The sequence below is a fragment of the Astyanax mexicanus genome, chromosome 7 (assembly GCF_023375975.1).
Source record: "Astyanax mexicanus isolate ESR-SI-001 chromosome 7, AstMex3_surface, whole genome shotgun sequence".
Taxonomy (NCBI): Eukaryota; Metazoa; Chordata; class Actinopteri; order Characiformes; family Acestrorhamphidae; genus Astyanax; species Astyanax mexicanus.
The window spans coordinates 9,524,696-9,538,439 of NC_064414.1; the positions used below are offsets into that span (position 1 = coordinate 9,524,696).

The window sequence follows — 13,744 nt, forward strand, 5'->3', positions numbered from 1 at the left end:
AAACCCCTCTATTCCTCTAGAGTTCAATCCAATACCTTTGGGATGAGTTGGAGTGGCAGAACTAATCATCCCACATCAGAACCTGACCTTACTGATGCTCTCACGGGACTAAATTCAATCAAATCCTCCTAACAGCAAAGTTCCTACATATAAAGTAAAGCCTTCGCAGAAGAGTAGAGACTGTTACTGCAGTAGAGCGACAAACTCACGGCCAATACTGAAGAAACACTGGAGGAACCGCTGCACAAATACTTAATACGAAAAAATTTGTGTGTGAGTGTGTGTTTGTGTGTGTCACCTGTTCTGTGCACCAGCATCTCTCTGATCTCTTCATGGTCACATGGGTGCGTGAAATCAAACACGCTCTGTCCTGACAGATCAATCTATCAGAAGGAGAGATAGGGGCGGGGGGGGGGGGATGGGGGTGTTTGGAGAAACAGAGAAATTTAGAAAAATATAGAAATAAGTACAAAAAAGAGCAGACAGAAAAACAGAAAAATGGAGAGAGAAAGAGAGAGATCTTCAACTGCAAATGAAGGAGAGCTGCTCTCACAGCGATGCCACTTAAAATGTCATTAGAGAAGGGAGGCCTAATGTTCTAATAATGTTCTCTAGAGTGTGTGTGTGTGTGTGTGTGTGTGTGTGTGTGTGTGCTAGGGCTGTCCAATATACAGTGTGTGACACTGGATTGCTACAATACTGATAAAGCAGTATGCTAATAAGCTCTTCAACCAATAACAGCATCACAAAGGGTCGCAAGTAACAGTACTTACAACTTTATTTAATGTCTCTTCTGAAGTGGCCTGACCCTAGCCAATCACAATGCTACCATAGCTCGAGCCTCTCTTTGAGTCTAAACAACCTGGTGTACTGAGAACTAAAACTAAAGAGCTAAAGCTAAACCTTGAGAGATAAACATCTGGAAGAGTTAAAGCTAAAACAAAAGAGTCCTCTAAATGTAGAGAGTCAAAGCTAAAACAACACCTGGAGAGTTAAAGCTTAAACTAAAGAGCTAAAGCTAAATCTAGAGAATTAATGCTAAAACAAAACCTGGAGAGTTAAAGCTTAAACTAAAGAGCTAAATCAACACCTGGAGAGTTAAAGCTAAAACTAAAGAACTAAAGCTAAATCTAGAGAGTTAAAGCTAAAACAACACCTGGAGAGTTGAATCTAAAGCTAAATATATAGAGTTAAAGCTAAAACTAAGCATGGAGAGTTAAAGATAAAACACCAGGAGAGTTAAGGCTAAAGCTAAAGAGTTAAAGCTAAAACTAAAAATGGAGAGTTAAAGCTAAAACACCAGGAGAGTTAAGGCTAAAGCTAAACCTACAGAATTAAAGCTAAAACTAAGCCTGGTGAGTTAAATCTAAAACAACACCTGGAAAGTTAAATAATGAATTAATAAGATATCAGTCTTTCTACTGTGTGCTGTGAGCATCCCAACCAATCATGAGCTCAGTGCTCATAGCATCATCACTCAACTGCAACAAAACCAAGGCCAGTTAATTAAACACAAGCCAATCTTTACAGAGCCAAACAGAACAGAGCTGATTTACACATAAGTCCTAACAGCTTGTTTGATTGCAAAATAAAAAGGAATGCTTAAGAAGGCTATTTATGATAGGGCAAAATGTAGGATAAGAGCCTATTACTTTATTTATATGTAGGATATTGGCCCTTTAACTTAAAACCCCTGGGAACCTAAATCTGATTTATCCCTCTAATTAAGTTCATCTCCTCAGGGCTCACAATGTAAATGTGCAAAGTATGTCCTATGAATACCTTCCTAGAGTCAAATAAATGTCTGCTGTATTTCACTAGAATTGCTCTTGTCTCTATGTAGAATAGGCAGTGATAAATGGAAAGTTAAAGCTAAAACTAAACCTGGAGAGTTAATGCTGAAGATAAATCTGTAGAGTTGAACCTAAACTTAACCTGCAGAGTTAAACCAAGAGAGTTAAACATGGTAAGTTAAAGCTGAAGGTAAACCTGGAGGGTTAAAGCTAAAACTAAACCTGGAGAGTTAATGCTGAAGATAAATCTGTAGAGTTGAACCTAAAACTAAACCTGCAGAGTTAAACCAAGAGAGTTAAACATGGTAAGTTAAAGCTGAAGGTAAACCTGGAGAGTTGAAACTAAAACTAAAGCTGGAGAGTTAAAGCTAAAACTAAAGCTGAAGAGTTAATGCTGAAGATAAATCTGTATAGTTGAACCTAAACTTAACCTGCAGAGTTAAACCAAGAGAGTTAAACATGGAAAGTTAAAGCTGAAGGTAAACCTGGAGAGTTGACGCTAAAACTAAACCTGGAGAGTTAAACCAATAGAGTTAAACATGGTAAGTTAAAGCTGAAGGTAAACCTGGAGAGTTGAAGCTAAAACTAAAGCTGGAGAGTAAAAACAAAAACTAAACCTGGAGAGCTAAATCTAAAATTAAAGCATAAAGTTAAAGCTAAAACTAAACCTGGAGAGCTAAAGCTAAAACTAAAGAAGTAAAGCTAAACCTGGGCAGTTAAACCTGAATCTGAGCTGCCACCATTTCACACATGAGATGGCTGATTGCTTGGATGGACAGGACTGTTTCTGGATATAGAATAGGTGTTGTGCACTTGTTCTCACCTGAGGAAGTCCAAGGCACCTGTTGACATTCTCTGAAACATAAACTACGTCTCCATCATGAGACAGAACCATGAGGAACCCGTCCAGAGCCTTCAGACAACAACCACTCCACTGGGAATCCAACTCACCTCCCTTACTCACATCTAGAGAGAGAAAGAAAGAGAGAGAGAAAGAGAGAGAGAAAGAGAGAGATCTTTAAGTTATGGTTATATTATGGTTGTATAAATAGAACCCAAAGTCTCTTTTTTAAAGGTGTTTATGAACCTGTTAGCCTTTCGGACGGTCTGACCTGTGTGCAGTAGAGAGCGCAGACGCATGTAGCTGAGGGTCAGTCTGATGACGGATGCTTTGTCCAGGTTGGAGGTGAGGCTGTGGGGGAGGGGTAGTTCTCGGGACAGTTCATAAAACACCTCTGTCTCCTTCCCCCTGCGACAGCGGGCCGCGTCCCGGGACCTCTCCTTCCTCCTCTCAGAGCTCACCCTGAGGGACATTACAGATAAAAATACATTAGAATCACCCTGAAATACCATATCAACCACCAAGTCAAAAACCATGAGACTCCTTGGCAACATCTTGATGTTGATCGCAATTGACTGGTGTGCTATAGATCACTAAAACAGGGCCCTTAATTTGCGAACAGATGCCCTGTTGAGCCTTACAAGAACTGCCAAGACTACATGAGTGTCTCAGTCAGGTTGAGTGAGTGTCTCAGTGTCACAGATGCTGTCTGTCAGTACAGATCATCACATTCTATTGTTAAATAGTTTCACAAAGATTACAGAGTTTCAAGATTAACTGCCTGATCAGATCAGTTACATTAAAAAAATATAATAAACGAAGGAGCCTGTTCTGACAAATGTAGAAAGAGGAGTAAAAAGTACATATTTGTTGTTTAAATATAGTAAAGTTTATAAGTAAAAAGTATTAACCATATCCACCCTAATCCACCCACCCCTGATTGAGTTTCTTTCTTCTGCATTTGTGTTAGAATTTCCAGCCTGTGGCCTTCAACCACAGATGGATGCAGCTCCTCGTTTTATTGTTTTTTGAAAGCACTGAATTCAAGTTATGTAAGTTAATCAAGCTCCTCAATACTGCAATCTCCTTGTGTTGTATTGGTAACTCTTCTGTTCAAACATTATTCTCCTCTTTTTCCAATTACTGTGACACTCTATAAGTAATTAAAGATATTATAATACTCATTCTGTATGTTGATTATCAATGTGAGTGTAATCTATCTAATCAACGGTCCTCTGCAGTGGCAGTTGTTGCCATAGCAACAACTCAAAGTATGAGCAAACAATGTCCTTGCAACCTAGCAAACAATAGCAGCCACCTGAATATTCACTCAGCATCGCCATAGCATTGCCATAGCAACCCCTGGGGAATCTGGGAAACCATGTGCAGTACTTTAGCAACTACCTTGGTAAGCATCTGGAATACCATATCATCCACCTAAAATACCATAGCAGCTGTCATAGCGACCACCTAAAAAACAATTGGCATACCATAGCAACCACTTAGCAAAACAGTTTCATTCTATTAACCAAGTATCAACAGCACTGTCAAGGAATCATGCGTCTCTACCTTACCACATTCTCACTTTCTACTATTAGTACGTTACAGCAAACCACTCACACACACACACACACACACACACACACACAATCATGCAAACAGCTGGAAAAGGCCTAAGGCAGAAACACAGTGACTCTGATATATTGAGCAAACGGACCACAGAAAACAGCTGCATTGTGTCCACTCTTGCTAATGGACTGCCTGTGGACTGTCTGTAGGTGTGTGTGTGTGTGTGTGTGTGTCTGCATATGTATGTGTGTGTGTGTGTGTGTGTGTGTGTGTGTAAGAATGTGTCAGAATTGCCACCAGTCATGAGAAAATACTGACTGTAATCACAGAGCCTTATCCACATGAGAGAGAGGTAAAGGGGGATGGGGTGATACACTTCTCTCTCTCTCTCTTTCTCTCTTTCTCTCTCTCTATTGACTGGGACACAGGCAGATGATTCATTCACGCAATTTCTAAACACTCAATCAGTGGTGTGAGACAGATAGCTCCTGTCCTGGAATCCGATTGGCTGAGGCGTGTTCTAAGCCGATGTAACACTCTCAGTCCTTTATTAATAACCGGTGTGCTGCTTTCAGAATCACCTGCTGCTAATGAACAGCAGTGTTCGGCTGGAGAGCTGTTTATCATTTAGAAAAATGTATACAATTATTTGCTTAAAGTTAGCACAACCTGGGGGTGGAGGGGGTGGGTTTTTTCTTTTGAACACTCAGCAAAAAAAAAAAAAAAAATTTACCACTAAAAATGATAAGTTTTAATCTTACCAAATAAAAAAAACTATATAATCAAGAGGGAAATGGATAATCACATGCCATCAAACCAAGCTGAACTGCTTAAATTTTTGCACCAGGAGTAAAGGCATAAAGTTCTTCAAAAGCAGTGTGTAAGAATGGTGGAGGAGAACATGCCAAGATGAATGAAAACTGTGATTAAAAACCAGGGTTATTTCACCAAATATTGATTTCTTTTTTATTGAGTCCTGCATCTTGTTTGTTATTTCAGCCATTTCATAATTTTCTGCAAATAAATGCCCTAGAATCTGATTCAGTAACTGAAAATCTGAGAATCTGATTTAGAAACTGGAGTGGTCTCTTTTTTTGAGAGAGAGAGATGTATATACAGCAATTCTACCATCTACCCGAGAATGAAACATATATGTATTTATGCATTAATCTTAGAGATGTCATGACTCTAAATATCCTCCTGAGATTTTTCAGGTAATTAAAATATTGTCATTGAATTAAACATTAAAACTTTACATTTTTTACATTTTGTCACCTTACAACCACAACCATAAATGTATTTTATTGAGATTGAGACTAGCACATAGTTGTATAATGGAACGAAAAAAAAAAATCACTGCAATTACAATTGCAAATCTTTTGGGGTATAGCTCTACCAGCTTTGTGCCTCTAGAGACTAAGATTTTTGCCAACACCACTTATGTCTTTCTTTCAGATTCTCTCAGGATTTGTGTAAATATATATATTTTTTATGAAAATAAAAATATTTCTCTGCTGGTTTGTGTACTCTAAAATATTTTTAAAAATCTGCTCCACAATTCAACAAAACTGTAGATTTTTTTTCTGGCCTCATACAGCCCTCTGCTTTCACAGCATTTAAACTGGAAAAAAAAATTAAGCCAACGTCATTTTGTCCATTACAGTGAACACTGAATTAAAGCTGTGGTTTGCAAGGATTAAAATGCATATTTTTCTAATCTTTCAAAACTGAAGTTGGTGCTGGTTCGAATCCCGTTCATGCAGCTTGCCATCAGCAGCCAGAGCCCTGTAAGAGTACAATTGGCCTTGCTCTCTCTGGGTGGGTAGATGGCGCTCTCTCCCCATATCACTCCTAGGGTGATGTAGATCAGCACAAGGCATCTGTGAGCTGATGTATCGGAACCGAGCGCTGCGTTTTCCTCTGAGTGTGCTGTGATGCTACTCGGCAATGCTGCATCAGCAGCAGTTTAAAAAGAGGGGGTGGCTTAATTCATATGTATCGGAGGAGGCATGTGCAATCTTCACCCTCCTGGTGTGTTGGGGAATTACTAGTGATAGGGGAAGTCCTAACAAGTGGGTTAGGTAATTGGCCTTGTTAATTAGAGAGAGAAAAAAAATAAAAAGTTAAGAATCTCATTTTGCTGATGATTATTGACAACAGAAACATATGCAGTCTACAAATGATTGATCACTTGCCCTTCCTATTGCCATCAAATGTGAAAGCTGCGATGGCTGATATTTGAAAACAAAGGCAACCATGGCCTCACTGAACAGACCAGGATTCAAACAGAGAGCAAAAAATGTGTTTGCTTATAGGTCTAAACCTATTTCCACTACAGTGGAGAAAAACTAAATGCCAGGTCTCCGGAGGATATAGAACCACGCTGCCTGGAATAAAGAACCCTCTGAAAAATTCCCCTTTTCCCATTGTTCAAAGGGAATTGTGCTGTATCTGAATGAGAATCCATATGTATATTTTAGAGCACTATTATATATGTCTGACATTTTTCTCTGAGTGTCCAAATTGTAAAGTGGAAACCAATGTTTAGCTTATTAACAGTATCATAGGGTGTTTTCCTGTTATTTCCCCATCCCCTTAAAACAAACTGCTGATATTATTCATAAGTACAGATCAGTAATTACAAAAAGAACGATTTAATTATATTATCAGCATTTTTGTATTATACAGTACCTGTTAAAGAACTTGTGTTAAAGTGTTAAACAAACCAAAATACTCTGTGAATAATTTAGATGGATTTTATCCATCTAAAATCCATCTAAATTGATGGATTTTAGATGGATAAAATTTCAATGTTCTTGAAATTGTTGGAGTTGACTGACCATTAACTCTTGACAGGTTCAGCACAGCTGTTAACTGAAAGCCATTCCAGGTGATTACCTCATGAATCTGAGAAGAAAATCCATCCCAGAGAGAGCACAATTGGCCTTGCTCTCTCTGGGTGGATAGATGGCGCTCTTTCCCCACATCATAACAAAGGGTAATTCACTTGTGTTTTTTTACTGCTACATAGTAACCAAAATAGTGTCTTCCTATATAGCAAATTACTAATAAGGTAGTAAGAAGCCATATCAGCCACATAACTTATTATCCTTACCCACACACCATGATTGTCTTGCCTCTGTTACCAGTCAGCCCTCTACAAAGGTGCAACAGAGAAGTGTGGTTTGACTGGGGTTTATATGAGGGAGCAGGAAGTCATACGAGTCACAGAACTGATTTCCCTCATCAACACACGGGCCGTTTCTTAATACACAAGTACACAAATCTGTACTCCCGTACTTGGCAAGTACGGACTTGGGAAGTTCGGACAGCGAGTGCGTACTCCCGAAGACAGGAGGAATCGGGACGGTTGTTCTGTAATTTTTCACAGCTGTGTACTTGATGACGTCACCCTCTTAGAGGAGCGGAAAGCGTTGTTCTGAAAACATAGGAGCACATTTTCACCTAGCCGCTTTCTTAACAAATAAACCACATGTCTGAAGTTTAAACCCCTACATTCTCACCTAAAAATAACTTAAAACGTTATTTTAGCACACAGCAGTCCTGTTTTGAAAACGTACAGGTGCTTACAGTTATGTCCCTTCTCCTCCTGCATTGCGCTGATACTGCTGCGAGGTGCATTCTGGGTTATCGGGCTGTAAGAAGTCCACACAAGTCACCTTCCATGCATCCTCGATAAAGTGGGAGGAGCAAGAACACATCCGGGTATTAGTTGTGTACTTGGCTAACTGTGATCTTCTGAATTGGAACAGTTCTTGGGCTGCGACTGATGACGTTTCCCGAGTCCACAAGAACACAAGTACAGACAAGAACGCAGATGAGAAACGGCCACAGTGATGAACAGTGATGTCATCGAAACCCCAAATTATGTTTTAGAGTTATTACATTTAGATAAGGCAAATCTATTTTAAACTCTATAATTTGAACGGTAACTGCTCACCGCACAGGCTATGGAAATCAGTATAGATTGAGAATTGAAGTGCATTTCCCTGGAGTAAACACAACAGTGCAGAATACAGAGCAGCTCTAATGGCTGCCATCTTTTTAAACTCACTGTCCAATACATTAAAACCCCCTGCGCTGAACCATTGGCTTACTGATCACTTCAAATATATAGGTAAACAGTTACAGTCACTGGCCACTTTATTAGAAACACCCTACTACTATATTGTCCTTCCACACACTGGCCACTTTATTAGAAACACCCTCCTACTACCTTGTGCTTCCACTCTCTGGACACTTTATTAGAAACGCCCTACTACAATCTTGTGCTTCTACTCACTGGCCACTTTATTAGAAACACCCTATTACTATCTTCTGCGTCCACTCTCTGGCCACTTTAGTAGAAACACCCTACTACTATATTGTCCTTCCACACACTGGCCACTTTATTAGAAACACCCTATTATCCTGTGCTTCTAGTCACTGGCCACTTTATTAGAAACATCCTCATACTATCTTGTGCTTCCACTCTCTGGCCACTTTATTAGAAACACCCTCCTACTACCTTGTGCTTCCACTCTCTGGCCACTTTATTAGAAACGCCCTACTACAATCTTGTGCTTCTACTCACTGGCCACTTTATTAGAAACACCCTATTACTATCTTCTGCGTCCACTCTCTGGCCACTTTATTAGAGACACACTACTACTATCTTGTGCTTCCACTCAGTGGCCACTTTATTAGAAACACCCTACTACTATCTTGTTCTTTCACTCTCTGGCCACTTTATTAGAAACACCCTACTACTATATTGTTCTTTCACTCTCTGGCCAATTTATTAGAAACACCCTACTACCCTTTAGAAGAAACACCTACCTTTAGAAGAAACACCCGAAGCAGAACAAAGGAAATGTCACTTATAATATACAAACAAAGCTTTCTCAAGAAAAAAAACAAACAAAGTTATAACACAACAAAGCACAGTACTCTTTCTTAACTTTGTTTCAACTCAAAGAAATTCAACTACACTACATTTTCTTTACTTTTCTTGTTTTTTTTTTCTTGTTTTTTTTGTCTTGTCTAGTCTTATACTATCTGTTACCAGTCACCCGTCTACAAAGGTGCGACAGAAAAGTGTGGTTTGACTGGGGGTTTATATAGTGCTGTACAGGTGTGGCTGATCACTGACGGGGATTCTAGGAATTGAAGTTGCATGACCCAACTTCATAGATTATTCCCCTTCATTACCCAGCTCCCCTGCTGGTTGCCTGTGGTGCAGCAATGACATTGCATAACATTTTAATATAACATTGTATTCATTATGCCTTTTATAAAAATGTGTTTTGGGTACTACAGGACCCATTTTTACCCTTACATTACTTTTACTTTTATACTTAATTAGTTATGAAACCAGTACTTTTACACTTTCACTTGAGTAAAAAGCTTGAGTTGATACTTCAACTTCTACAGAAGTATTTTAAACCCTAGTATCTACACTTCTTTCTACCTACAGAGTAATGAATGGGAATAATTTTCTCATCTTTGTATAACCCTAGTTATTAAAACAGTAATTCCATCTTCATTTTCAGTGATGGTAGGCATGTGTTGTAAAAAATGGCCGCAGAGTGAACAGACTTGTCTATAAGGACTTTGATTATGTGCTGAAACATGTCTAGGTCTTTTCCTGTCTGGTATCTTATTGAAATTAGCTACAGCATGTCAGACAATGCTGACAAGAAATGTAGCATAATGACGCTATACATGACTGGAGACAAACACATGAGTTTAAGAAAACAGGCTGTGCCTCATGAATGAGTTTAGTCAAAAATGCTAATGTTGCTAATATCCGATTAGAGTGAGTACAATAACCTCTAGTTTAAACTGGTGTTGCTGGCGTCAGAGCAGAACTCAGGCATCTCATAGCATACACATCTTCTTCCACCTGCTAATTCTTCATTAAAACAGACTGAATAGTTTCTTAGAACAGTAAGAGTGAGGTTAGCTCTGCTAACATCAGCACTCACTCCAGTTTACTGTGAACGCTAACGTTATAGTCATGACAACAAGCATGACCTCAAACTAAAACTGCCCTGCTGAAAAAATCCATCTTAAGACCAGTTTCTGCTTCTAGTTGTTTTTTAATGGTTTAAGCTGGGTTTTGATAGTTAGCATGGGTTTAGGTTGCTCATTAAGGGGAATAAATTGTCTGTCTATACTGGTGAAGCTAGCTGGTTAACAGCTCTTAGTCAGCATGATGCTTTTGTTTTTGGTTATGCTAGTCATGCTGGTCATCCAGTCTGGTCACCATGTTCATGCTTGTTGACAATATTGGTGATGATGGTGGTCATTCACCATCTTAGTCATGCTGGTTGACCATCCTGACCAAGCTAGTTGATCATTTTGATGATAGTGGTCACACTGGTTGACCATCATGGTCACTGGTCATGCTAGTTAACCATCTTGGTGATCATGGTCATGCTGGTTGACCAGCTTAGTCATGCTGTCCATGTTCGTTGACCTTATCAATCAAGCTAGTCAACCATTTTGATGATCCTGGTCATGCTGGTTGACCATCTTTGCTGTTAGCCATGCTGGTTGATCATTTTGGTCTTGCTGGTCATCTTAATCATGCTAGTAGCACTGCTTGACCATCTTTATGATTTTGGTCTTGCCTTAGACAAGCTAGTTAAGCATTTTGATGTTCCTGGTCACACTAATTAACCATCTTTGTCATTGACCTTGCCTTGGGTTATCCCTCTTGGTGATGGTGGTCATGCTAGTTAACCAAATTAGTCAAGCTAGTTGAGCATTTGCATGTTCCTGGTCACAATGGTTGTCCATCAGGGTTGTTGGCCATGCTAGTTGACAATTTAATCATGCTGACCATGTTGGTTTACCATATTAATCAAGCTAGTCAACCATTTTGATGATCCTGGTCATGCGGACTTTCTTACTCATGCTGATTAAGCCGGGCTTGGTGATGCTGATCATGCTATGATGGTCAACCAGGTTAACTAAAAAACCCAAACAAAAACTGACCCTATTCTGATCAACATCTAGTTTAACAAGCACGACCAGCTTAAGCAGGCCAGACTGTTTTTACAGCAGGGTTTGAACAGAAAATTCCAGAAATCCTGAATTACAACCAAGCTGAGATGTTTACAATAAAGAAAAACAGTTAGTTCCGACCCTTGCAATGTGATTGGCTGAGAGGCATTCTATGAGTGCCATTATCAGCCGGTAATGCACTGTAACCAAAGTTCTCCATGTATTACTCCGCCACATACAGGTAACCTAGCAACAATGCAGTGCTTTTACAAGTCAAACAGTGCAGCTACAAACAGAGCAGCAATGGAACTATTTTTTTTTATAACCCAAAAATATATCCTTGTATTCTCTCATCCTGTTTAACTCAAAATCTTTTAATAAAAAGTGATAATGGAACTGTGGTATATATCGCATTACAACACTAGAGGTTTGTGCTATAATGTGTAATATTGGCACTGCTGTGCCAACTGCCAACGGACCTTGAGAGTATTATTGATTAATTGCATTTTACAGTTCTTACATTCATTATTTTATTTACATTTAAATATCCCACAGTAAATATCACAATAAATGGAGAAAGAAAGCACAATTGATATGTCTGGTCCATACCATCACGGAACAGCTGTAGCATCCATTTGGCCATTGTTTTGGGTGTCTGTTTATAAAGATTTCTAAGTCCAGTCTTAGTCCATTCTCCGCATTAGCATTCATGCTTGGTATGTATGTAAGTACAACCTTCACCACCCCCTTCCTGAAACCCCAAACTGCACCCTTGGTAAACACATCATCCCACACTCTCTCTTTCTGGTCGTCTGGGAATGCTCAGAAAGCTAAACACATCCAATATCACTTTCTCTCTCTCATTATCTAGCAGTTTGTTGTTCATACCCAGGAGCGCTGGAGCGTCTGCAGGACGTGATTAGGGTTTTATGGTTCTCCCTATCTGAGCGAGGGAACACTAAGAGCCCATCTTCAACACTGCTGCCGCTGACACCACTGACATACCATCTGACACTCTGGGGAAGCTTAATGCATAATACTACTAGTATTATTTTATAGCGGTTGAAAGAAAAAAATAAGGACTTAATTCTTCTTCTTATTATTATTATTATTATTATTATTATTATTATTATTACTTAATCAGAAATGTTGGTTATCTATACTTTACTGGAGTAATTTTTTTTGCCAACTTTTTACCTTTACTCTTTACATTTTCACACAATTATCTGAACTTTCTACTACTTTCTTACATTTTAAAAATAGTCCCACTACACCTAAACATATTAATACTAAAAACATATCCAGATAAATCTCTCCATCCAGAGTGAATCTGACTGTGGTTAGATGAGAAATATAAACATATACCATTCCGACACCCTATTGGTTTATACACAATCTATTACATCTACACACATCATGCCCCCCACAGACTCCAGCAAGAACATAGCTTCTACAATATATTTACATTGTATTAAAATGCAGTCATTTGGGGGCGCCGAGTGGTCCAGTGGTCTAAAGCACTGCCACAATGAGCAGGAGGTCGCAGGTTCGAACCCCAGCTCATGCAGCTTTGCCATCAAGCTGCCGGCGCTCAGAGGGAGCAAAATTGGCTCTGCTTCCTCTGGGTGGGTAGATGGCGCTCTCTCCCCACATCACTCCTAGGGTGATGTTCGCACTGTGAGCTGATGTATCAGAGCCGAGCCACTGCACTTTCCTCCAAGCACGCTGGCTGCTCGGCAATGCTGCATCAGCAGCAGCTCAAAAAGAAGCAGTGGCTGACTTCACATGTATCGGAGGAAGCATGTGCTAGTCCAGCGTGTGTATTTATATTCCTGTCTTCTTGTACATATTCCACGTCTGTTATGGTTGCTAGTGTTTATTTGTTTTACGTCTCAGCATAAAGCTAAGACTAAGCTTTTGTCCTTAATGGATTTTTTCCAATAAAGTAGTTTAAGTAGTTTTGAAACCAGTACTTTTGCACTTTTACTTACATAAAAATGATTTACATTAGCCATGTAGCAACGATTTAATACGACTGAATCAGTTTCAGACACTGCACATATGTACCTATGGCCAACTATCACTTTAATCCTTCAGTAAGAGAGGTGTAAGTGAGGTCATGGTGGAGCGCTGCAGGGTGAACGAGGACACGGGGAAAAACTCTTCCCAGCATTCAGGGTGAGGCCTGTTCCCGGCCCCTCCAGCCCCTTATAAAAACTCAGCTCAGACACGAGCGGTCCGGAGTTCACACCCCGCTTCACTTCACACAGAGACAGCAGTGTGCACCTACCGCAACGGTTACACCACGCCATCCATATCCATGCTAATGATATTACTACTAAACTCATATTTCATCTCCAGACACCACACACACACACACATTCTCTATTTAGCATGTGTCTGTATATTTCTAGAACACAATGTAGACAAACAGGAGAAACACAGGTGTGTGTGTGTGTGTGTGTGTGTATGGCACCATTCCTAAAGCCTGGCATGGGCTAAAAGGGTATTCTCTGGAATGGTGATGCTC

General features: G+C 39.6%; 1 protein-coding gene across 1 annotated transcript in view; it reads right to left on the reverse strand.

Moving 5' to 3' along the window:
• hif1aa (hypoxia inducible factor 1 subunit alpha a) overlaps positions 1-13,744 on the reverse strand; it is a 44,877-nt gene that overhangs the window by 18,460 nt on the left and 12,673 nt on the right. Inside the window, exons 2-4 of the mRNA XM_007247542.4 lie at positions 2,906-3,096; positions 2,617-2,759; positions 299-383 (exon numbers count right to left, since the gene is read on the reverse strand). Of these exons, the coding sequence (XP_007247604.3) occupies positions 299-383; positions 2,617-2,759; positions 2,906-3,096 (419 nt within the window). The remainder of the gene's footprint in view (positions 1-298; positions 384-2,616; positions 2,760-2,905; positions 3,097-13,744) is intronic.